Source organism: Trematomus bernacchii, unplaced genomic scaffold (genome assembly GCF_902827165.1).
Source record: "Trematomus bernacchii unplaced genomic scaffold, fTreBer1.1, whole genome shotgun sequence".
NCBI classification, from domain to species: Eukaryota; Metazoa; Chordata; class Actinopteri; order Perciformes; family Nototheniidae; genus Trematomus; species Trematomus bernacchii.
In genome coordinates, this window is record NW_022987647.1 from 138353 (window position 1) to 164278 (window position 25926).

Sequence of the window (25926 nt, forward strand, 5' to 3'; positions counted from 1 at the left end):
ACTTTAAAATACACTTATTCTTTGCTAGTCTTCCTCCACTGGAACTTTATTTCACGTTAAAAATATAAATACTTATATAGTCAATAAAGGATGTCCTTTATCATGTGCTTTTGTCTTAAACAACACAAACTGAGTTCATGCTGTGAAATAAAAAAGGTGTTGTAATTTGGAAGGACTAGTCCTGACTTCTAGAAGGGCAACCATGTGATGGACATTCTGGTTCTGTATTAACAATATTCATCATGGTTGCAATTTTATTTTTGTAAATATTGAAGTTTTTTCTCCCTACAGGCATATAGACGGAAACCATAAACTGGTGAGATGGCGGATGGTGTTTCATGGATGTGTTGACGGCTTTAGTCGCACCATCATTTATTTGCAATGCCTCAATAACAACAGGGCATCAAGTGTTCTGGGACTGTTTTGTACTGGTGTACACAACTTTGGCCTTCCCTCAAGAGTACGCTGTGACCATGGCATGGAAAACACAGGGGTTGCCAGGTATATGCTAGAGAGAAGGGGATTAAACAGAGGCAGTGTCATTACGGGACGCAGTGTCCATAACCAGAGGATAGAACGGCTGTGGGCAGAGCTTAACAGAGTTGTCTCGTTCCACTTTAGTAACCTTTTTACCTTCATGGAAAATGAGGGCATATTGGATTCTACGAATGACCTCCATTTGTTTTGTCTTCACTACATCTACCTGCCAAGAGTTCAAAGGTCAGCTGCTGAATTCCAAAATCAGTGGAACCACCATGGATTATCTACAATGGGTGGACAAACTCCTCTCCAACTGTGGCAGAGAGGAGTTCTAAACAGTGCTGGAGCTGGAAACTTGGCAATTGATGACATTTTTGAAGGAAATGAGACAGTTGGAGTCAATGAACACATCCCCTTACCATTAGTGACAGACAACAACATTGTGGTTCCGGTAAATGACTTTAATGTTAATCAAACCATGATGAACAGAATTGAAGAACTATTTGACCCTTTGAGTGATGATGGTAATCACGGCATATCATTTTTTTTAGTTCTGGTGAATGTTCTTAGTGAACAGTAAACACTGGAAATGGTTCACACTTAAAGTAACAAAACAAGCACTGTTTTTTTTTTAAACAGACTGAAAGTAAGTTATATATTTATGTGATTTGTTGCACCACTGGGCCATAATACCTTAATGATGTGCCCAGTTACTCAGTCAGCACTAATAAAGCAATGTACAATGGTTGATAAATAATAAAAGTGACTTTTAAAGAATAATGTTTTTTTGCACTTCGCTAAAATTAAAAACAAAAATTGTTGTTCACATTGCTTCAAGAACCTGGCTGAAACCTCATGAACGAGGTAGATGGAACGAACATAATGTTCCCATTACTCTCTTCCAAAACCCTGTGTGTTACCTAGTGCAAAGTCCATGCACTCTTTAAAATCATCATAAGTCTCAAGCAGCGGCAACTTCAGGCAGTTTATGCAAGTGTTCGCCATGGGCAGACGCTGTTTGGGGCTGGAGGGATGCCCATGCAGGAAATCAATTGATGGCTGAGGAGAGAAGCCAACTGGAGGGATGACACTTGCACTTGTTGCAAAGGCAAGGATTTTCCCTAACTTTGGTGGTCCCTCTTGATCTAAAACACAGTAAAGCAAGCAAAACAATAATTACAATTTTAAACCATACCAGCAAGTACAAAATACCATACAGAAAAAAATCTATTAGTAAAGAATGAAAGACAAAGAAACCAAACATGTGACAAGTAAGAGGATATTTTAAGACAGAAAGAAAGGAAGAAAAAGGAAATAGAATCAAAGCAAGATTAAGGAAAAAGGCAGACAATGAAAAGAGTAATGTCAATGTGGCATTAGTATGTAATGTTGTAGCAAGTCTTTGCACACTAAGTGATCAACATCATTGGAGACAGTACTACATCTAGCAGCAGTATTAACCTTCCACATCCTGCAGGTAATCCCTCCAAAAGGGTACCACAACTTCCTCTGTCCTTATTTTGTTGCTTCCCACTTCAGACAGCAGGATATGGAATAGATGGTCCATTACGTCAGCAGTGAGAGCCGATGGTTCGTGGCACATCAAAGGCCGGAAACTTTCTGGATGCATTTTAATTGCATCTAGAATGCCAAGGACCTTTAGCCCCTCCTTAAATCTACAGTATACAAATGAGGGTCAAGAGAAGAATTTGTGTGAACAATTGTGTTAGCTAATAGTAAAGAACTAAAGAGATATATTCCATCACCATTGCAGAAAAATAGCTCGAAAATAAAAAATGTCCATCAGAGATCAGTATGAAATCTAAGAGGGCAAAAACAAAGTTTGATGTTTGTGACAATCTTTAATTAATATGCTCAGACTTGCCAAACAATTGGGAAAATTAATTAATGTAATTTGTTCAAAAAGACATACTTCAGAGCTTCATTTACAGGGAGTAATATGTTTCTGACCACATGAACTGATTTGATTGTGTTTATTTTATTCTTACACAGCCCTATTTTATAAGGAACAATCTCTTTTCAATAAAAATATACACGTTCAAACATTTTTCTTCTTGTATCTTTGTTTGAAAAAAAGGTTTAAAATATAGTCAGCTTTAGCTTTTTTGTTAGCACCTAAATTATATCACTAATTTGGTTTATAGGCAATAGTGTTGCACAAACCTTTCAAATGCTCCTGCAACTCTGTGGACCACCTGGAACATGGTAATGTCTTGGACCAACAGGTCTCTGTCTTCTATGGATTTCAAAGGCCTGAGACACCCTGCATTTGCAAGAAAATCTTGGAGTGGTTCTGTGGTGTGTAAGAGGTCATTCAAAGAAGAACATTCTGACACCTACAAACAAAACAAAAAAGAAAGTTTGAGATGAGCTGCTGCTTGCATCGAAAGTAGACGAGTGTAGCCGAGTGCAGTCGGGGGAGGAACCACAAAGCATGGGTCAAGTCAAACAGCTTAGGGTTGGCTCGACTCAACTGCAACGGCAGAAGAAGCGCCTTTACTGCGGATTAAGTTGTTATCAACAGCAAATACTACAAAAGAGGCATGAATCTAAGAAATCAGATATATCACCACAAATATCTTGCCGTTTTACCAGAGCAGTACATATTTTCTGTTGGTGACACAATGAACCTAAACCTGTACTTTTCATTAAAAATAGTTTAGTAATAGTTTAAAATCATGTATATAGAAGGCAGACCAATTATTTCTTTCAGGAGTTTAGACTGGTGTAAGATATGGAAGACATCAAAAGAAATTAAATTGTTAATATCAGAAATCCTCTTATTAAGTACATCTTGTACTGCTAACGTGGATTTACATAAAGATTGCAGCATAATGCTGAAAAATTATAACAAAAGTAACGTAAATATTCCGCAGCCAATTGCAGACTTTGAGATGAGCTAGAATGGCACAGTTACGACCAATGAGCCTATAGCATTTGCAGGGGATTTTGAGGCAGACAGGGTCTGTGTGACATATCTGCTTCGCTAAAAAATAGTGGTTTAAATTCTGAACACATTTGACTGGCTGATTATAACTCAGTGCTATATCCATTTATGTTAGACACCCAAGATTACTGAGGAAAATGTATTTTGACATCATGGCATCCTTTTTAACTTATTTACTAAACTATATAAGTGACCAAAAAAAATTCCAAAAGCCTTTACACACTAGCATAAGGTGCAGCGGGCTTCTAACACGTTCCCCTTCACTAGTTTCAACCAAGCACTAAATGCCCCTTTCTCCAACCATATTCGGTTAAACTTACACTTCCCCATAATGTTCGTAAAAAGATGTGAAGATACCTCCGGCTCTGGGGCCTCATTTATAACGCCTTGCGTAGGATTGACGTGAGAAGGTTGCTTACGTAGTACAAAGCAAAAAAATAGGTACAGAAATTTTCCGACATTTTCCGATTCACAAAACATTGCGTACCGGTGAGGGAAGTGCGTACCGGCACTTCATACGCCTGTTTCCCTTTATAAATCACAATCGACTCGAAATGCGGCGCAGCTTTTGCAGGCTTCACGTAACGCCCATATTTGCCTATACATAGTCAAAGAAACGCCCATTCATTCATTCATTTTTGACTGACTGCATGAAGAAGATCGCAGGAAATGACGACCGAACAGCTAAAAAAGACATCTCACACCGTGTCAGATTTTGGTTATTTTGGGGAGGTCGAGATAAATCATATTGTTTGGTGGATGCAGTTTGAACCAGAGTAGCAGCATGGAGGTCGGATCGTCACCAAAATAAATAAATAAGTGGTCCGAAAAAAGTTAATGACAAAAAAAATACACATAACCTTCCTCAGGCAGTGTGTTTGTCCCGGGGACAGGAGACACCCCCTTGATGAGAAACTGTAAGAAATGATCGGGGAATCCCTCCGGAGTGGAGTCATGACGACTGGATCTGAATTATTTTGTTGTATTTGGTGGTTTGTGTTCCAGCTGTCGATCAGCAACTATATATCCATAATCCACCAGTTAAAGGAAATACAACTAATGTGTTGTGTTATATTAGCTGTACAATTTACCGCATATGGTGTTCTTAGTTTCCATACCTCCTGTGTTTTACGAGCGACTTATCAAGTCTTGGCAAACGGCATAAAACACGATTAAACGTGATAGTATATAAAACCATGCTCGTATCTACAACCTATAGAAATGCAAAACGGCGTCAGTTTAGACGTTATTCTGTCCTCCTGCTTACCGCATCATTTATGAGAAAACATTTCATAACATTAACACAACATATTCGAGGTGGTTTTAAATAACATATCCGTATTTATTTATTTCCCCAAGTTATGTTTTTGTGTGCACTGAGGAGTCTCAAACAGGCGTTTGTTTAATCATTTTAAGATTGGCTTTAATCAATGTTTGAAAATGAATTCTTCATATGATAAATGAGAGGTAACATTTTATTTATTTCCACATATTTCTCTCCATTCTTCCTTCTGCCAACGGTGTCGCAGTTTCTCGTCTCTCCCGTTGTTGTGCTTAGTGCGTACGCATGGGTTACAGTTTGCGTGGAGGACCGCACATTTTCCCATCAAGTTAGTATTTTATAAATCGCAAACATTGCGTAGAAACTGGCGTACGCCATTTTTTGAGCGTATATCCCTTTATAAATGAGGCCCCTGAACTGACGCTAGCTAACGCTTGGTTGCTAGTTACTAGCTGGGTGTTCTCCAATAAGGGGCCAGGGGATGCAAAGTTATTGCAGCAAGTTATTGGTTCCATGTTGATTTATTTCCATATAAATAATTTGGGGGGGGAACTGCAACACAGAAGTACCTTCCAAATCCGTTTAAAGACCTATTAAATCATATTGAAGACCTTTCTTGATTTTTAAAATCATATTTAAGGGCTTAAATTCTGATTATTAAATGTAAGGCTTTTTAAGACCCCGCGGGAACCCTGTGATTAGTCTCGTTTCTAACATTTGACTGCCCCGCTATAGTAGGTTAATAAAGCGTTAGCTTCAAGCAGTAAGAAACAGCTTCAATCAACAACATACATATTAAAATGACCACGGTTGACATTTAAAAAATAAACGTACCTCTTCCTTGACTTTGAAGTCCATCCCCCAAAATACTGCTGAGTTTGATATCGGGGTTGCAGCACTTGGTTCAGGTTGGCGCCTAATGAGGCTCCACCGCCACTCCCTGATGCACCTGATCCACGTCTGAAGGCCCGCTGCAATTCCTCGTCAACGCTCACACTAGAATTGCCTACTGTGGACGACGTCGACTGTCGCCTTTGATCCATTATTCCTGACAGCGATGTGACAACATTTGGAGAAGGCCTATCTAAAATATTAGTTAAGAGGCCTATGGCTTCATTAAGTCGCTCCCTTTCCACCATTTTCTCATCTCACAATGGCGCTATGTGGGGGTGGGCGGTGTCCGTCAAACAAAAAACGTAGAGCCAATCAGGAACTGAGAATTTAGTCCAACTTCCTTTTCAATCATACTCACTTCCTTTTCAATCATACTCTCTCACACACATAACTATTCTTATGCACACACCCTATCATTCTGTTTATACACATACCTATATAGTCATTCACATGAACTATTATTACCTCTTATATAAGCTATTATTCGGCCTTTCATTCACTGCTATTCTGTTTTACATAGACAACTATTGTTATTAACATGACATACTATTCCCTCTTACATAGGTTATTATTCTGTCTTACATACATTGTTTACCGATTACACACATACTACTATCCTCTTTCACATACACTATTATAATGTTCTATTAGATTATAGTTGTATGTGAAAGACAATAGTGGTGTGTGTACGAGAGTATGATGGTGCGTTTAAGAGATTTGTTTTTGTGTGTGAGAGAGAATAGTTATTTATGTATGATAGTATGATAGTAAATGAAGGAAGGAATGACAGTACGTTAAAGACGGTATGATACTGTGTGTGAAAGAGTCTGGTGGTGTACATGAGATATTCTGATATTGTTTGTAAGACCAAGTATGAGTTGTGAGCTAGACGGCCTCTCATAGGCGTGTGGTGGTTCCTCGACTATCGCCTTCCAGAGATCGCTCCTACAAAGTACAAAAGACAATTACAATTCATATTTATAAAGAAAGAAACAGAAGGGAGGAAATCACGATCGCTAGACTCAGAATAAATCACACGGCTTTGAATGGTACTCTGTATATCATGGGGAAAAGTGACAGTGACAAGTGTGGGAACTGTGGAGTAAAAGAAGATGTAGAACATATCTTGTTACATTGTGACATCTATAAAGCGGAAAGAGAAAAACTAAAGGCTAAAGGGGGCAGAGAGGGAATGGAGTAGGGCTGTGCAATTAATCGTATTTTAATCGCAATTACGATTTTGGCCTGCCACAATTACGAAAACAACATAATCGAAAAAAAACTATTATTTTGCTTTGCTAGGTTGTGACAGTGCACTGCAACATATTTGATCTAATTAATTTTGGTCTCATTTATTTGTATTTATCATATTTATATATGTTTAGTAGCTTGGGGAAGTGCGCTCCAAAATATTTGTTGATCTTGTTTATTGGTATTTATTATTTTGATATTATTTATTTAAATGTATCATTTTATTTATTTTTGAATTGTTTTTTCAGTTGAATTATACGTTCAGGGTAATTGTTGCGTGAGACATTATATTCAGCAGAAGTCTCCACGTTTGCAGTCAACCAAAGTAGTTTGTAAGTATGCTACGGACAGAAAACACACACGACCACATCGCTCAGAGTTTGGCCTGGAGTACGGGCCGTTTATTGAATCTGCGCATGCTCATTAGCATGACCACGTTTCTTTCACTCAGGCACATTCTGATGATGTCATACACATGAACTGAAACATGACTTTGTTCATATACAAATATGCTTAACACTCCCACTCAAAGACATGTTAATAACTCTCTACAGTGGTACACAGAATCCAAATAAACAAAAAAAACTTCTCTAGCAGTGTTCAATTTTTACACCTGCAATTCACATTACTCTCCAAACAAATACCCTTTGAATTTGTCAAATGTTGCCTTTGTCAACGGCTTGGTTAGGACATCAGCTACCATAGTAGGACAATAGTAATAGATATCTTCCCCTCAGCATGTGCAGATCGTACAAAATGGTATTTGATGTCTACATGCTTGCTTCTCTGTCTGGATACAGGGTTTTTGGATAGAGCTATTGCTCCCTGGTTGTCCTCATATATCTTCACTGGTACATGTGGGCTATTAAGGTCTACCCCTTTTAATAGCTGTACAAGGTACATGCTCTCTTGAGTAGTAGCCGCTAATGCCATGTACTCGGCCTCACAGGTCGATAGCGCCACTGTTGGCTGCTTCCTACTTTTCCAGGATATAACTGGACCATTTTCAGTTAAGCTGAAACAATATCCAGTTGTGCTTCTCCTATCATTTTGATCGGCTGCCCAATCAGCATCACTGTATCCCTCAAGCTTTAGGCTTTCCTCACTTTTCTTGTAATGTAGCTCTTGGTCTATAGTACCCTTTAGATACCTCAACAGTTGTTTTGCTGCAGCCCAATGTTGTTGTTTTGGTTCTGCTAAGTGTTGTGATAGTTTACTCACAATCCAGCTCAGATCAGGTCTAGTACATGTCATAATATATATCAAGCTACCTACTATCTCTCTGTATCCTGTTGAATCGATAACTTCACCCTCAGTGTCAAAATGTAACTTTTGCTCGCATGGAGTTGACCTTGGTTTGCACTCTGACATGCCAAACCTCTCTAGCATCTTTGCTATGTGTCTCTTTTGGCTCATTTTGATCTCCCCCTCACTCTGTGTAAAGTCAATACCTAGGAAGTGTTTAAGTTCACCCAAATCTTTCATTTTAAACTTCCTCTTCAACATCTCTTTGACATCACTGAGTGAGCCGTTGTTATTGGCTGCTATGAGTAGGTCATCTACCCATATCAACAGAATAACTCTTTCGTTCTCAGACTCTTTTCTGTAGACACAATGATCAGCATCATTTTGCACAAACCCATTCTCTGTAAGATGATCATGCAGTAACTTGTTCCAGTTCCGCCCGGATTGCTTTAAACCATACAATGACTTGTTGAGTTTGCACACTAAGTGTTCCCCTGTTTTAGATTTTGCCTCAAAACCTTCGGGCTGTTCCATATATAACTCGCAGTCTATTGGTGCATGGAGATAAGCTGTCTTCACATCCATTTGGTGTAGGATAAGATCATCCTGTATAGCCACCTGCATCAATGTACGTACAGAAGTCATATTTGCTGTCGGTGAAAAAGTTTCCTTGTAATCAATTCCCTCTACTTGACTATAGCCTTTAGCTACATATCTGGCTTTAAAAATCTCAGATCCATCTGGGCTTTCCTTTACTGCATATACCCAACGACCTCCCACTGCTTGCTTGCCTTTTGGCAGTGTGGTCAGACTGAAGGTCTCATTCTCTGTTAAAGAGTTAATCTCCTCTTTCATTGCATCAGCCCACATTTTTGATTTCTTAGAGCCTACAGCCTGCATGTATGTTTTGGGTACGTCACAAGCAACTCTGTAGAAATAATCTACATTTTCACCTTCATCATTACAATCAGCCTTACACTGATACTCCAATAAATATTCTGGAGCGTTTCTTTGTCTAGTGGGATAGCGTCGTGCACTCTCTCCCTGTTCTCTTTGAGTACCATCTGTCTGGATCTGACTAGCCTCAATATTCTCCTCACTATCGGACTGTACACCCACATTATGCTCTCTCTGATTCTGGTTGACCATTTTTGTCCCTGCTGGTGTTGTGGGAATAATTTCTCCATAAGTGTCATCATCCATATTACGATTTGTCTGAGTCTGACTATCTGCGCTACTCTTTGTGATACATTTTACCAGCCTATGTTTCAGGACTTTCCCTGTCTCAGGATAAAATACTTGGAATGCTGGGCTATATTTGTCGTATCCTACAAAAATACCCTTTGCACATCTAGAATCTAGCTTCTTCTTATCCTGCTTATACCCGTAGCATTCAGAGCCAAATATTTTCATGTTGGACAAGTTGGGTGTTTTGCCAGTAAAAACACGGTATGGTGTCTGCTCTAGACGCTTACAGTAACACCTGTTACGTATCTGTGCTGCTGTTTGTACAGCATATGTCCATAACTGCTTTGGGAGGTTACTCTCTAATAGCATGCATCGTGACATCTCAAATAAGGTCCTCCAACCTCTCTCTGCAGTACCGTTCTGGTGAGGTGAGTATGGTGCACTTGTCTCGTGCCTTATCCCTTTCGTCCTAAGTAAAGTTTGAAACTCATGCCCGGTGAATTCAGTACCGTTGTCAGATCTTATGCACTTAATGTATCCATATGGAGCAGTATCCGCTATGAATTTCTCAGTAGCTTTTGCTGTATCACTCTTTGCTTTGATAAAGTAGGGAAAAATCATCCCACTATAATCATCAGTAAATGCTATTGCATATCTGTACCCGTCTTTATCTGCTGGTTCTATTGGACCGCATAGGTCTGTATGTACTAGCTCCAGTACTGTCTTAGCTTTTACATCTGCCTGCCTGTTTCTGCTTTGAGTACATTTTCCCTGCGTACATATTTCACAGTTATGGTTAGACATGTCATGTTTCCCTTTGATCGACATACCTTTAACCACTTTCTCTAGTTTAGACACATCCTCAAAATTACAATGACCAAGTATTCTATGCCATGTCTGGATGTCATGACAACCATTACAAACATCAGTATTTTCATCCTCTACTGTGCTAAGGTAATATAGCCTACCATACACATCCATTTTAAACTTTGTACCATTTTGATGAATCAGCCAATCATCACCGTCCTTGAAGCGGACCTCAGCTCCACTGGCTGTCGCTGCTTTCACGGAGAAAATGTCCTGTGGAAAAGATGGGATGTAAAGCGCTCGTTTGAGCCTCGTTTTCACTTGCCGTCCCTCGCTGTCGAGCAGAACAACTTCGGCTTCTCCCCTCATCTTCGCCATCCCGGTCGTTTTCGTTCCATCTGCCAGCTCTATCACATGGTCCTCGGGTCTAAAGCTCTTATCGATTGTCTTAAACTTTGCCGGGTCATTAATCATGTGCGTCGTGGCACCACAGTCGACCATAAGACCTCTCTTATTTCCTACTTGATTTTGACAGTCACTCATTTTGAAAAAGAATGATGCACCGGTATCATCCTCCGTGTCTCCGTCTGCCTTCTTCACCTGATCACGGCCCAGCCCTCTGCCTCGGCCTCGTCCTCGGTGTGGCGTGTCCCACCGTCGCTCCTCTCGCCTCGCTTGGATCTCGTTAGGGCATGTCCTAGCCATATGCCCCATCTTTCCGCATGTGTAGCATTCAGTGTCGGCCAAGTCCATCTTCTTCCCTCTTCCACGTCCTCGTGTCCTTGCCCCGCTAGTCCTCATAACGCCGTCCTCATCCGCATTCATGTCACTCGTCCTATATTTGTCAGTGCTCTCATAGCTCCGCAGTTTAGCTTTGAAGTCACCGAACGTTAGACGGTCGTTGGTTTGAGTGACATGCACGACAAACGGGTTGAATGAGTCCGGTAACCCCTTTACTACCATGGCAATCTGCAACCCGTCACTGATATTTTCTTCGGCCCTTCTCAAAGACGTGAATATAGTCTCCGCTCGAATAATATAATCAGTAACAGTCTCGTTGCTTGCTTTGTGGAGAGAAGAGAGTTCACAGTACAGGCTCACGACTCGTGGTTTGTCCTTTCCTGCGTAGTGCTCTCGGAGTATTGCCAACGCTTTTCTTCCATCTCGTTTTGCGTCTCTCATTATGAGTGATAAACTCTTATTATCTAGACACTGCACTAATTCAGCATATGCTTCTGCATTCTTTGTTGTGTCTTCTTCAAGTGCTTGTTCATTGTTGTAGTCTATCGCTGGCTCTTCCAGGATAACTTCACTGAGGCCGCGGAGTTCCATGTGCGCCAAAAACCTCGTCTCCCATAACTCAAAGTTTTTCTCGTCACCGTCGAATAACAACTTAAACCACCTTTGGCCTCCTTGACTGGGCCCATAACCTGTTGCGTGAGACATTATATTCAGCAGAAGTCTCCACGTTTGCAGTCAACCAAAGTAGTTTGTAAGTATGCTACGGACAGAAAACACACACGACCACATCGCTCAGAGTTTGGCCTGGAGTACGGGCCGTTTATTGAATCTGCGCATGCTCATTAGCATGACCACGTTTCTTTCACTCAGGCACATTCTGATGATGTCATACACATGAACTGAAACATGACTTTGTTCATATACAAATATGCTTAACAGTAATCAACAGTTAAAAAGATACTGTTCAAATTATTATTTGTATTTGTTTTAAAGTTCAATAAATGGATTTTTTCAAAGTCAATGAATAATCGTATTTAATAATCGTGATATCAATTATTGACCCAAATAATCGTGATTATGATTTTTGCCATAATCGCACAGCCCTAGAATGGAGTGTGGTTGGTGTTTTGGGAACAAAAGGAGAGGGAGTAAGAGCTACCAGAAAGGCACTGTTTACATTCTTGAGTGAAACTGGGGTAGGAAAAATAATTTAACATTAGGTCAGGAAAGAACATAGATTTTTATTTTTGTTTTATTTATTTCATGTTTTTTGTTGATTTATTTATTTATTTTGATTTATTTTGATTAGATCATAGGTTAAAGAGTTGGTATGATATGATGATTCATACTCATGTACAGTAGGTGGCGGTATGCACCTTTTAAGTTGTTTGCAATCCGCCAAATATGAAGAGAAGAAGAAGAAGAAGAGATCGCTCCTCGCTTCTCGAATAAGACACTTGGGATGCGGCTTAGACCCAGGGAAAGACGCGAGTTAGGTAAACGTGGATGCAAAGACTTGAGATGCAGCTCATGATACAGCTATGGAGCATTCCTTTGTAAACATGGGCTGTTCTAACTCCGCCAACTGATTGGACGGCTGACTTGTCTGTCAAACTGGCTCACGAGGCCTCGCGCACTCGGCCCATTTTCTCATTCGCCACCGGAAGCTGCTGACAGCTGTGAGTACCAACAAAAGCCATTCACGTTGTACGTTCATTTTAATACTTTAATAATTCAAATGCTTTAGGAGTGCTGCCCTGCCCTCTCATTTATTTCCGATGTTTACTCCTGCTGGCTTCTCAAATCTTCCCAACCAAAGCCTTAAATAAAAAATGCCATTGATTATTAAGTGTTCATCTTCTCAATGTGTTGTTCCTTCCATTTGAAACTTGTGTACGCTGAATATTTTTGAAATGTATAGTAGCATTTTAAAATGATCGAATTCTTGCTGTTGAGTTTTGCAAATAACAGTCAGCACATGCACTAAACAGTTTTAACCTTTGACCTATAGATACTATCACCTTTGAGCCTGGCTGTTAACCAGCTAGCATTATTAAGAGCAGTTGTACAACATTATAAAATGTTTTGTGATTTGTTTACAGTTGCACTTGTTTATGAATACATTGTTTATGAATAATCTTTTTTACAATTTGATAGATTTTTTTATTTCCTCAGGGCTGGTGCGATGGACAGAGTGGAGACAGAGCAGAGGGATGAACCACAGACAGACTTCATCTACTGTCACAGAGCCGTCATAGAGGTCCTGAAGTTTGGCTCCTGTCAGTTCAACTCTGGGCACAAAGTGCTCTTTCTCATCATTCCAGGTCAGTTTGACTAATATACTGTATTCATTAACTTAAATACAATATTAAGAAAGACAGGTCTGGAGGTAGAGTGGCTGGCTTCTGTTGTGTAAGTGCTTAATGTTCCCCAAGGCTAGACACCAGCGACGTGCAGTCAGGGGAGGCAGGGGAGGCAGAGCCTCACCTGTCATACTCCAATGTAACGGAAAAACAACAAAAGAAAAACTAAATAGTAATAATAATAAAATGTCTCCACTGATCTGTGTTGTAAGTGTGATTTATGTATGATTCCAATCGCTTTTTATAGTCAAAATCAGCAAATTTGCCGAGCTCCGCTACGGGAGCGATGAGAAGTGAGGCAGGGACGTGCAATGCCTCACGTAAGCCCACAGTAACTTGCTGGAGCACGGGCACTAATTTAGCGCGGGCACTTATTTTGTGAGCGCGCTCAAGCCAGTTACTGTGGGGTAAGGTGAGGCACAGATGAGCTCTGCCTCACCTCAGAATGCGTCACCTCACAGAAACTGTCTGGAAAGCGGGCACTAAGCGCATGCCTGTTACCATCTCACTGTATGTCACCAATGTAATGTTTGTAGATCCCTTTATTACATGTGTCCTCGCCATCCATAGTCTCTAAATAACTTATTTCACGTATATATGATATTTAGGCCCGCTGGTCTCATCATACAACGGCAATGAAAAAAGCACCAGGGGAGGCAGCCATAACCTCTGCCGCACTGAAGGGGGCGCACGTGAGCCCACAGGTTCTTGTTGCTACTGTTATTCTATGCAGAGACGGTAGATCTGCAAACAACAAACTAGACTTTTGAAACTACAGGAAGATAAGAAGGACTTTTACAAAAAAGTAATAGAGATTGTTGTCCAGAAGGATAGCATAGACTTCATCTTCAAGTCAAGGTAAGACCACATTTGTAATGAAAATGGGATCTTACTAAGAAAGAACAATCCAATATTTAGATTTTTTACTGTTTAAAATTAATCGAAGCATCAGACTAAAAAAGCTTTTGAAAATAACCGAATATTTCGATTAAGGTCAAAATATAATATTTGTAAATCTGACTCTGATGCGGCTTTCACACCAGCGCTTTTCCCTTTCTAGCTCCGAGCTAGAGCTTTTCTGGTTCAGCTCCGGTTTCCCTTTTCTGCTCCCGCTCTGTTCACACCGCCCAGAGCTGCCGCTGCTGCGTCATGACGTCACCGTTTACATCGCTGATTTTCTCCCCAACGGAGCTCACAACAACAACAACAACAACGGGGAACTGCGTCGGGTCGATGATCGTGTTGCTTTTAATCATACGAAGACTTCTCCAACCTTATACTTTTCTCCAGAGTGCCGTGGTTCATTGTTTATTAATGTGTTTCAGCGGCATTTACCGACCGCTGCAGTGCTGGCTGCACTTCCACGGGAGTTTATTCTCCCGTTAGCTCCGGGTTAGCTCACACGGCTCTAAAGTATTCACTGTCTGACTGTCACACAAGCAGCTGATACATATCACCAGTTCCCCTTAAGTGAATGTGTGTCAGTCTGAATTGACGCTGTTTGGCATCACAACGCTGTTATGAAAGTTTCTCTGGTATAACATGGGTGATGTTAGCATAGCAACCGAAGCTAAACTGACTACTTGCTAAGCCGTTTTCTACAGGCACATTTTACCGGCGTATTTTTCATTATGATTCTACTTGTGATAGTCGGACATGACAACCTGTGCAGCCCATGTATTGATTCCATCCGATAGCTGCTATAATACAAAACAAAACGTCTGCCTGCTCTCCACAATGATCAATAACAGCGAACGGATGGTCAAAGTAAGGTACAAATAAACAGAATCACACAAAGCCTGGTTAGTGTTGCCTGACTTTATAAAGTGTGTTTTTTTTTATAAGTGTGTGGTTGTCTTCTAGTCACTTTGCTCAGCGCTACTGCTTGTAGGCAGGCATGACGAGACTCTTCAGTCGACCCATGTTCAGGGGAGGTGGGTTTAGTTTCCTGCACGCCTCGACGTAAGAGAGACGTAAGCGACGCCGCCTCTTAGCTCCGAAGCTCTTGCTTCTAGACCGACAATTTTTTGGAGCTGGAAGTGAACCGGATTCCGGAGCTAAGAGGCGGCGCCGCTGCGGTGTGAACAGGAAAAACCGGTACTTTTCAGGCTCTAGCTCCGAGCCGGCGCTGAAAACGCGTTGGTGTGAAAGGGGCATGAAAGAGTCAGTGCCTCACCAGCCATGAACCTCACCGCACGTCACTGATATATATATATATATATATAGTTTGGACACACCTTCTCATTCAATGGTTTTTGTTCATTTACATTTGTTTCTACTTTGTAGATTAGCGCTGGGAAGGCCCACTCCTCCCTATATGCAGATCACGCAGACTGTGTGGGGCCTCATCTTGTGGAGGGAGTCTCACCTCCTTATCTGATGCGCAATTAAGCGCACCACAGTTTCGCCGCAGCAAGGCTCCGGCGCTCCCACTTCATGTGCGTGTTTGATTTAATCTCCTACTTGAAAGACTACGGAGGGATAGGGTCTGCAAAATGTGTTTATTTTGGGGATTGACCGGATGCTCTGACTGTTCCACTTCCTGCCCGACGCTATGCAATGCCTCACGACTCCGTCAAAAATAGGCCAGCCGCGTATCTTTAGCGGAGCCCAGCGCCGAGACGCTTCTGGGACGCGGCGCGTCTGGTAGAAATACATGCATTGACTAGAGTGGTCGCGATCGCTGCGCAGCGCAGCGCAGACGTAACGCAGACGTAACGCAGACGTAATGCGGCACAGACGGACCCGGTGGAATACAGGGGTGAGCCGCGTTTTTAGCGGAGTCCAGCGCAGAGACGCTTCTGGGACGCTTCTGAAACGCGACGCAGACGGACCCGGCGTATATATACCATTTCAGAATTAAACAAGTATCAAAGCACTCTCATAATAACGTTAACACTACCAGACTATATATAGATATCTATATATATATATATCCTCTAGAGAGCCTCCTCGATGCTCCATCCTCGGTCCTCGATGTGCATCTAGAGAAATTAGATGTCCTTCAACATGGCGCGCTGAAATCGATTTCCGGGTCACTACCAGAGGACCGAGGAGTTGAGGAGGCAGAAATTTGACAATTGAGAAAGGGCCCAAGGCTCTGAACTTGGCTGGAGAAGGGAACAGAGAAACCATAAATGATGAAGTTGGAGGCAGGGGAGGGTTGGAGAGGTTGGATTTGGTGCCAACGAGCAGGGCAATATATATTTTATTGAGATCTTTATCTGAGACTAGATATCATCTTGGATTTTGGAAATTGCTGTCTTTTCCTGGTTTTAAATACTGCACTGCAGTAAAGTTATGTAATATTTTGAAAGTAGCTGATCTAGTATTTGCATATACCAACTTGGTCATTATATAGACATCGTTGATGATAATTTATAAAATTATATAAAATTGTATAAATATCTGTTGAAAGCATCAACCATATCGTAAGAAAATCGATATTGAGGTATTTTGTCAAATATCTGGACATTTCATTTTTATATCTGCCCAGACCTGGATCAGACATGTATAAATAGCTACCTTCTTAATAGTTCATGTGAGCTTTTGTGCATGAAGAATGTGTGACAATTGTTTTGGCACTAAACAGTCAAATGGTGTTAGTCCTTTATTTTAAAGATATTCTCAGGGGTTTTGAGTAGATACAATTTAAAAACGGTATTGGTATTAACCTGTTAAGCCCTGAGCCTGTTTTTCAGGTCTCAGGCTCGAAAATGACATTCCCAGAACAAATGACCATATCTTCCCTTCTAAAAGGGTTAAATTAATAATCTTTTCTCTCAAAGTAATGATAAACCTGTGAGTTGGATGTAGAAAAGTCAGAATCAATATAGATGTTTTTTATTTTAAAGAAAATTCAGATTGAACATAGTAAAAAACTGTAAATTATAGTGTCCGTCCAAAAATTCTTTTTTACTTATAGTGAAAACTACCCTTGGATGATGGTAAGGTAGACTAAAAGCTTTAGGAATCCAAAGAACAACATATAATAAGTACCCTGCATCAAGATTGATGCAAAACAAGCGACATTTCACCTTTTTAGAGAGGTTTAGCAAAAAAAACTCCACCTCTGAGGTGATTTGGGTGGAAATGGGGGTTTTACCGTTTCTCTGGAACCCATTGGTCGATTTTGGTGATTGACATCTCTTTCTGACCGTTAGAGCCAATAGAATCGAAGGGGAATTTCCCCACACACACACATGGCGAAAAAAAAAGGTGGGGGCTTTGCGCAAGCAGGATTGCATCAGAGTGAACCTATCTCTCGCTCTGACATCTGGAAACGGAAAAGCAGGTTTAATGCTTATGGATTATCAGAAATCATTTCAAAGAGACACAGACACATTGGATTAACCTATGGATTAACTTCAGCAGTGTTTTTATCGTTTTAATGCCATTGAAGACCACTTTTGACCAGACAACGACACAGGTAAGCCATGTTAGCGTTTTTAGCTACCTAGCGCCACATGTTTTGATGTCTGTTTTTGTTTATAAAGTCGCGAGTTCTTATCATAGAGTGATAATGTATGTACCCATCGATTCTGTGTCATCTCACGATCAGATCGATGGGTTGGATGTGCAGAAAGGATAAATAATAAGGTTTTATGAGTGAGTTTCAGTGCAGTAAATCTGTTAGCATTTTTCGCTCGTTGCTAATTCAGAGGCTCAGCATTAGCATTGTGTTTTTTTTTTTTTTAAATAAATAAAAATGATCAGTTAGATGAGTTTCTTCCCGTTACATGGATATAAAACATTCATAGTTTATTAAATGTTAAGATGCCCTCAGACACTGTTTCCTGCAAGATGTTGCGGGAGTGCCCCGGTACCGGGGTCTCTCGGGCTTAACAGGTTAAGAAGTGAATCCGTTTCTTCAGAGAACATTTAACAGTAAGAAGATGGCCAAATAAACTTGTCATTCCTCTTTAATGGTGAACAAGATGGCAGCAGCGTTGTTTATTTACTGACATCAGTTTGGATATTTTAATGTTTGTTACTCTTTTAACCCGGCATTTTAATGCTGAGCTAGCGAGCTAGCTACCGAACGCAGACTATATCCACCCTCGGCAAACTCACCAACATGACTCTCACTATCGATGGCACCACTGTTTCCCCCTCCAACCAGTCACGCAACCTTGAAATAATCTTTGACCCCACCCTCTCCCTCTCCCTCGAGCCTCAAATCGACCAAGTAATCAAAACCTAATTTGACCACCTTCACAATATTGCATAGATCCGACCCTCTTTCACCCGCCCGTCAGCTTAACGCCTTAATTTCCTCCCGCCTTGACTACTGTAACTCCCTTCTATATACGGCATCAGCTCACCCTCCCTCAATAGACTACAACTGGTTCAAAATGCAGCCGCCCGACTCCTCACGCACACCAAATCATGGCACCACATCACCCCAGTCCTCAAAGAACTTCACTGGCTTTCCCTCTCCCATCGCATCAACTACAAAATACTTGTCCTCACCTACAAAGCCCTCCACCATCTGCCCCCCTACCTCACTGACGTCCTCACCCCCTACCAACCCCAACAGTTTATTTAATCTCAGCAATATTACAAAAAATCTGACACTTCCTCAATCAAGACATTGGCTGGATTACTCCCTTTTATCAGGCTGTCCCAACACATTCATCGAAAAACCTTCATCTGGTACAAAATGCTGCAGCTCTACAGCTCTACAGCTCTCAATAACAGCGAACGGATGGTCAAAGTAAGGTACAAATAAACAGAATCACACAAAGCCTGGTTAGTGTTGCCTGACTTTATAAAGTGTGTGGTTGCCTTCTAGTCACTTTGCTCAGTGCTACTTCTTGTAGGCAGGCATGACGAGACTCTTCAGTCGACCCATGTTCAGGGGAGGTGGGTTTAGTTTCCTGCACGCCTCGACGTAAGAGAGACGTAAGCGACGCCGCCTCTCAGCTCCGAAGCTCTTGCTTCGAGACCGACAATTGTTTGGAGCTGGAAGTGAACCGGATTCCGGAGCTAAGAGGCGGCGCCGCTGCGGTGTGAACAGGAAAAACCGGTACTTTTCAGGCTCTAGCTCCGAGCCGGCGCTGAAAACGCGTTGGTGTGAAAGGGGTGAGACTCAACCAGAGAGATACGAGCCCCCACATCTGAAGCGAGCCAAAAAACTGTATTGCCACACATTCATTATTTCCAAAACCCAAAATATAGCAGAGTCTGTGTCAGGGAAGTACATTGAATTATCTTTTGCTCTTATTAAAGCTTTACAGTGGTGTTGCGACTGCTATTGCGTAGGTAAAACACACAGACAGTTTATCTTACTTCGGTGACACTATCTTAACTCTGTAGTTGTTTTTTCTAAACGCATTGCATTTTCATTTGAATCAGCTGACAAATGTGCAATCAACCATGAACACATTTATTCTGAAAAATCTGAAATGGTTTTGAATTGTAAGCATATCCTGGCTTATATCTCTGTATTTTATTTTAAGTAAAGTAGATGTTTATTAAAGATTGGATTAATATTGAAAACCCACTTTTTAAAAGGAATAATAATAATCAGCTCAAAATTCCACTATATCGCTCATTTTACACAAACGTTTTGCAAGTTGCGATCAATATTTGTATATATAAATGAAATAAACATAAAGTATATACACATTGATAGGAAAGGGGTCCTTTAAAAAAAGGTGTGTTAACACTGGCTAAAGAAGCTAGGCAGGGATCACTGAAGAAACACTGGTAGTTCCAAAGAGTGAAGTTATAGTAAAGCATACAACTTATTCAGCAATGGCTCATAAGTTTAATTTTGCTGACAGTATTATGAATCTGTATTTAACGCAGTGGCGAGCCGTGAGCTTTATACCTAAGCCCTCTGACCCCCACCCCTTCCCTCGAAAAAAAGACGTTATTACGTCACAGCGTATACTTCAGCGGAATATCAAAACAACGGCCCAGGGTGCAAAACGCATCAATGACAGCGACCCTCTACCACACAAAACAACACCTGTGAACCCAATTTGTGTTCTTTGACATTGAAAATGATATTGCATTGTGTTTGTTACTTTCATTGCAGTTGTATGTCTTAAGTGTAATTTGGCATGCTTTTATTTTGAAGGCGAGTTCACGCTGTTGACAGGAAGTTGTTGTTGCTATGGAAACAAGAAAAGTTTCACAGCGGGCGGAACTCGTCATAAAGTCCGCGATAATAAAACCCACCCATTTAGAGGGAAGATATGATTGGTCAATTGTACTGTCATTTGACATTACTCTCTCGTTCAGTTACTATAGAGTGGCGAAGTCCCTCCCACTTACTTCCGGGGTATGGGACCTTATTTCGGAAAAATTATGCATTGAAGTCAATGGGGAGAGAAAACTTATCTTTCGATCCCGTTTGAATTGTGCCATGAATTACACATATGATGTTTGTCAATCTTAAAAAATCATTTCCATGTAAAAAAAGTCACAGTTTGTCTTAAAACTGTTGAAATATAAGACTTTGAAAAATACGAAACTAGAAAGACTACAAATCCCAGAGTCGCGTAAGTGATGTCACAATTGAGACACTACGATACACGTATAATACCGTATATATACGATCAGCGCCATATAGATATAATCTATCTATATGGCGCTGGCTCAGATAAGATAACTTTCACAAGATGCCTGTGTGCTTAGTACCAGGTTGTTATTATACCAGCAATGGGTCTTGCTTGTTCTTTCGCTTCCTGTCTGATGAAAGAGGAGTGTGTAGATCAAGTTAGCTACCTAGCTAGTAGCTAGCATGTTAGTTAGCATTACAGCCTTGTCATTTTTATTAGCCTTAACATGAAGTAACATTAAGTAACCCAAAATGTTAAACAGTAAGAGTAGTAGTCATATTTCGTGAACCCTTTGAATAGTACTGTCACCGGTGTGATCATTCTATAATACACCATTTAAGCCCGGGGGAGAAATGCTAACGCTAACGCTAGCGATCTTCTCTACTTCATGCTATCTGCACAAATGGTTGACATTAAACATTAAAACGACCGGGCAGTTCAGAGAGAATCAAAGGAAGGCAGGCAGGCAGCTTTGCATGACATTCTTCAGGACGTGTTTCATTGTGGTGATAGTGTGAGGGTAGCCAATCGGTTTGTTGACAGTAGTGACGGCCATCTTGGTGACGTGTGTTGTTCTGTGAGACCAGAGATGTAGTTCATTGAGCGGTTCACACAAACAAATGTGTTACTTCACAGTTTTACGACACATTTTATTTTTTTTGACTTGCCAAAATTATCTTTTAAATTGACAAACATCATATGTGTAATTCGTGGCACAATTCAAACGGGATCGAAAGATAATCTTTCTCTCTCCATTGACTTCAATGCATAACTTTTCCGAAATAAGGTCCCATGGGGCTCAACCGGAAGGGGAGGGACTTCGCCACTCTATAGCGGGCCCTCTGTGAATCGCAGAGAGGCCCGCTATAGTAACTGACATTCAAACAGAGACTGAACAGGCAGATTCGAAGGATTTATTTCTTTGGAAATGTTATTTTATTAAATCAAGTTTTTTTTCGGTAAAACTAATGAAAAATATAACAAAAATAATATTAAAAAAATATATATTAAAAAAAAATATATTTTTTTTTAATGTTTTTAAATATTATTTTTTGGAATATTTTAGGCCCTCACAGAGGGCCTAGAGGGCCCTGACGGCTCGCCACTGATTTAACGGATGTACAAAGCAGTGTGTCTGCAACCAGCTTCTCTTTTGTTGAGTCAACAGTAAAAGTAGTAAAGCTCCAACATAAAAATACCCTAAGTAAAGGGTGTGAGAAGGTCTAGGGGGCTCTCAAACGAGAATATAATCTAAAGGGAATTACTCACAATTATGAATATTTGTTATGGTTCAGGATTTTACTGTATTCATTGGTTTTTACATTACATAATATGGTTAAGGACGGTGGCTGTTTCCTTATAAATAGTGTAGCAGTTAGACAAACATAATTAATAGATTATCTCATTAATACCTATTTTATATATTAAAAAAAAGTTTACTAAACCACCGTTTGCTGACAAAATGATTTGGGTTGAAAGTTATACTGTTGTGTCTCAAACGGATAGACTAGGTTATTAATTTATTTGCCTAATAGTTGCTTAAAATGCTACAATAACATTTGCAATTCGTTTTTAATCTGCCATGTACGATCTCTCAGCCACCGTAATGTCGTGTCAGGTGGGCGTGTCGTGTAGGGGGCGTGTCGTGTAGTGTCGTGTACTTGCCGCTGCGGCCGCTGGACCCATAGATATATATATAAACACTAGATGACTCACCCGCGCTGCTGGCCAATGGAGACCGACGTTGCCACATGGCCGCCATCTTGCTACAGGCAGTGCTCTCATTCATAACATTATGGTTTACTATTTAAATAACCATAGCTTGCTCAATTTTCAACCAATTTTCAAACGGTTTGGTTTTTTATAAACATCAAATATGTAGTTATGATACTCCATACTTATAATCATGGACTTTCATATGAAAATAACATTAAGCAGATAAAGCAATAGCTATACACACACACACAAGGTATTAATATTAAATATTTGCCGGTGTATATATTTGCATTTATTTTATTATATTGTTAATATTTAAAATAAATTATAAAATTAAAATATATTTATATTTTATATATACAAATCGGTCTCATGTTACCACTCTGTAAGCCAAGAGTTGTTAATTTAGCAATGCCTTAGCTTGAAGAACAGGGACACAACTAATGACAATAGCATATGGTGGTATATTATTTAGATATTCACACCTTTATCAGAAGATAATATTCAAGTGTATGAGTGACATAGAGCAAGTGAGATGGCCAGTGGTTCTCAAACTTTTTACACAGAGTACCAGCTCAAATGATATTGGGCTCTCCTAGTAACACCATCATAGACCTTCCTGGGTACCACCGAGATAAAGGATTTAATATGACAAGCCATATGATGCTCTCATTTGTTAGTGACATTCCACATGCAAATAAGATAAGATAAGATAAGATGGTACTTTATTGATCCCAATTTGGGAAAACATTTTTAGTTACAGCAGCATAAGGGACAAGGCATTTTACAATAAATTAGAAATAAGCAAGAAAAATAAAGAAAGAGGAAAATAATATACATGTTGAGTTTGGCAGGATATTATATATATCTAATATACATATACATAAATATAAGGCATATGGAATATTAATGTTAAAGGTGGGGTAGGTAATTTTGGAGAAACCAGCTCGAGTGCGCTAGAATTTGAAAATACACAGCCGGAAAAGATCTGCTACTTCCTTACAGAGCCCCTCCTCCAACACACACGAACGCGCACATGACCAATGAGGGCACGAGATAAGTTTGTGCACAGATGGAAGGCTGACAGGCAGGTAGGCCATCCAGTTATTTTAGCTGGGCCGGCTCAGATGATTGGTCGTGCTTTTTACAGTACTACGGCTTCCACTGATTGATATTTTTTTTATGGATTTTTTGTCAAAGCACTTCAGATATTCATTGCTATCGGGATGTTAAGAGCATTCCATGGAATATAACAAAAAGTGTATCTCGAGCCGGTTTCTCAAACTTACCTACCCCACCTTTAAATATTGAACAGATTATATATGTGTAAAATGTACAACGTGGTTATATTCAAGAGAAACTATGGAGCAGAGAGTTCTCTTCCAGACAGAGGTGATTTGTTGTACAGAGTTATGGTAGTGGGGCTGCAGCGTTGGAGAAGGAGCTCCGTTGACTGTCCAGCTGCAGGTGGAGAGGATGGGTGGGGTTATCCATGATGGACAACAGCCTGTTCAGTGTCCTCCTCTCCACCACAGCTTCAAAGGGGTCCAGCTTGATGCCGATGACTGACCCAGCTTTCCTGATCAGTTTATTGATCTGATGCTGCCCCCCAGCAGACCGCAGCAAAGAAGAGTGCACTAGCCACAACAGACCGGTAGAAGATATCCAGCATCTTGCTGCACACGTGGAAGGATCTCAGCTTCCTCAGAAAATAGAGTCTGCTCATCCCCTTCTTGTGCACAGCGTCAGTGTTGATCCTCCAGTTCAGCCCATTGTCTAAGTGCACTCCCAGGTATTTGTAGTCCTCCACAACAGCCACATCCTCTCCCAGAATGCACAGGGGCAGAGGAGACGTCCTCACCCTCCTGAAATCAATGACCATCTCTCTGGTCTTGGCCACATTCAGAATACTCACAACATTAGGCTGAGGTTCATCTTCCGCTCTTCTTGAAGTGGTTGTGCTTCTTGTTGCTTCTGGCTAAAATAAACATAATTAAAGACATTTTGAGTGTTTAAAATGTGCTGTAATACACAACACATTATTTATTCCTAAACTTGCAGAAAGAAAAAGTGTGACATTTAATCACATATTTATATATCAATCTTATACACCTTGAATTCTTGTTGGCCAATGATACACATACCCTTTGAAGATGAGCTGGGAAGTTGAATACTGTTGGCACAACACCATCTTTAAGCCGGACAGTCTGCCCCGTCCTGTCAAAGTCCTCACAACTGAAGAGCAGAGCAGTGTCCTGCCTTCTTAGGGCAGCTTCCCACTGCCTCCTCCTCTCTCCGGTTTTGGGAAACCTTAAAAACATGAGAAAGGTAGCCAGATATATCAATTATTGTCAACATTTTCCTCCCTTCTTTCCTTTAACATTAAGGGTAAGGACAAAAATACACACCGCAATTATCATATTTTTGGGGTAATTGTATGTATGTATGTATACTTTAAGAATAAGACAACCACACTAAGAGTTATAAAAAAGGTGTCCAAAAGAAACATTAAATAATTATGTAAAGAAATGGTAGCAACATATTCTAAAGAGGCTGGGTCAACAACAATCTTGCAATACTATTATCTCACATAGCCCCACTGATCCTGTGTAGCAGAACTTGTAATGTACACACATCCACTAAGTAATTAACGATTATCCTAATTATAGTCATAATATTGTCATATCTTACACGTGAAAGGTGATTCCACAGGTTCTTGTTTCCAGACTGCGGCGATTAGAGCATCCGTAGGCTGCACAAAAGTCCGGCATAGTCAGGTACTTCTGTAAACACAAAGCCAGCAATTTCCTGTATCATAATGTATCTAAATGTAAGATGTTTTTAACAAGCCAAACCACTTGGAAGAAATCATGTGTAACTTAAGTTATGTTGAAAAGAAAGAGCAGTTCTGCCTCTCCCACTGGTGTAAAGTTGCTGGGTCAACTTTGTAATACTAGGTCTCACTCACAGCCTCTTGTTATTAGCCAGCTAATAAATACAACCACAGACACAAAGAAAAGCTGCAATTTCAACATGTCCAAGCATCCTGTATCATAGCCATGCTAATAATGTTTATAATAAACCAAACCGTTTGTAAATCAGTCAAGATTTCAGCTAGTTAAGAGTATTTTTGTGCAGATCACTCACCTTACAACAGCTACCATAGCGCGTACCAGAGTAGCTGTTGACTGTAGCAAGATGGCGGCCAGTGAGCTACGCTGGAAAATCTCCCATGAGCCATCTAGTGTTTATATATATCTATGGCTGGACCCTTCTCCATGGTTAGTGCTAGATCGTATACCTCCTGGGTTTTATGCGGCGGAAGTGACGTAATAGTGGTCGTGGATGAGACGGCAACTTTTGTTGCGCTCGCGCTCCAACAGACAAGTCTGTCAAGGGTGCCAACGCGCAACAAACAGG

General features: G+C 40.6%; 1 protein-coding gene across 1 annotated transcript; it reads right to left on the bottom strand.

The window, feature by feature from the left end:
- Positions 1–926: 926 nt before the first annotated feature.
- Positions 927–5884, bottom strand: LOC117485552 (G2/M phase-specific E3 ubiquitin-protein ligase-like). The gene is made up of 4 exons (XM_034134132.1): positions 5565–5884; positions 2665–2837; positions 1942–2156; positions 927–1625 (listed from the first exon to the last, which is right to left on the bottom strand). Exons 1-4 carry the CDS (start codon positions 5586–5588, stop codon positions 1372–1374), a joined length of 666 nt encoding a protein of 221 aa, XP_033990023.1. The 5' UTR covers positions 5589–5884; the 3' UTR covers positions 927–1371.
- Between the last annotated feature and the right edge of the window lie 20042 nt (positions 5885–25926).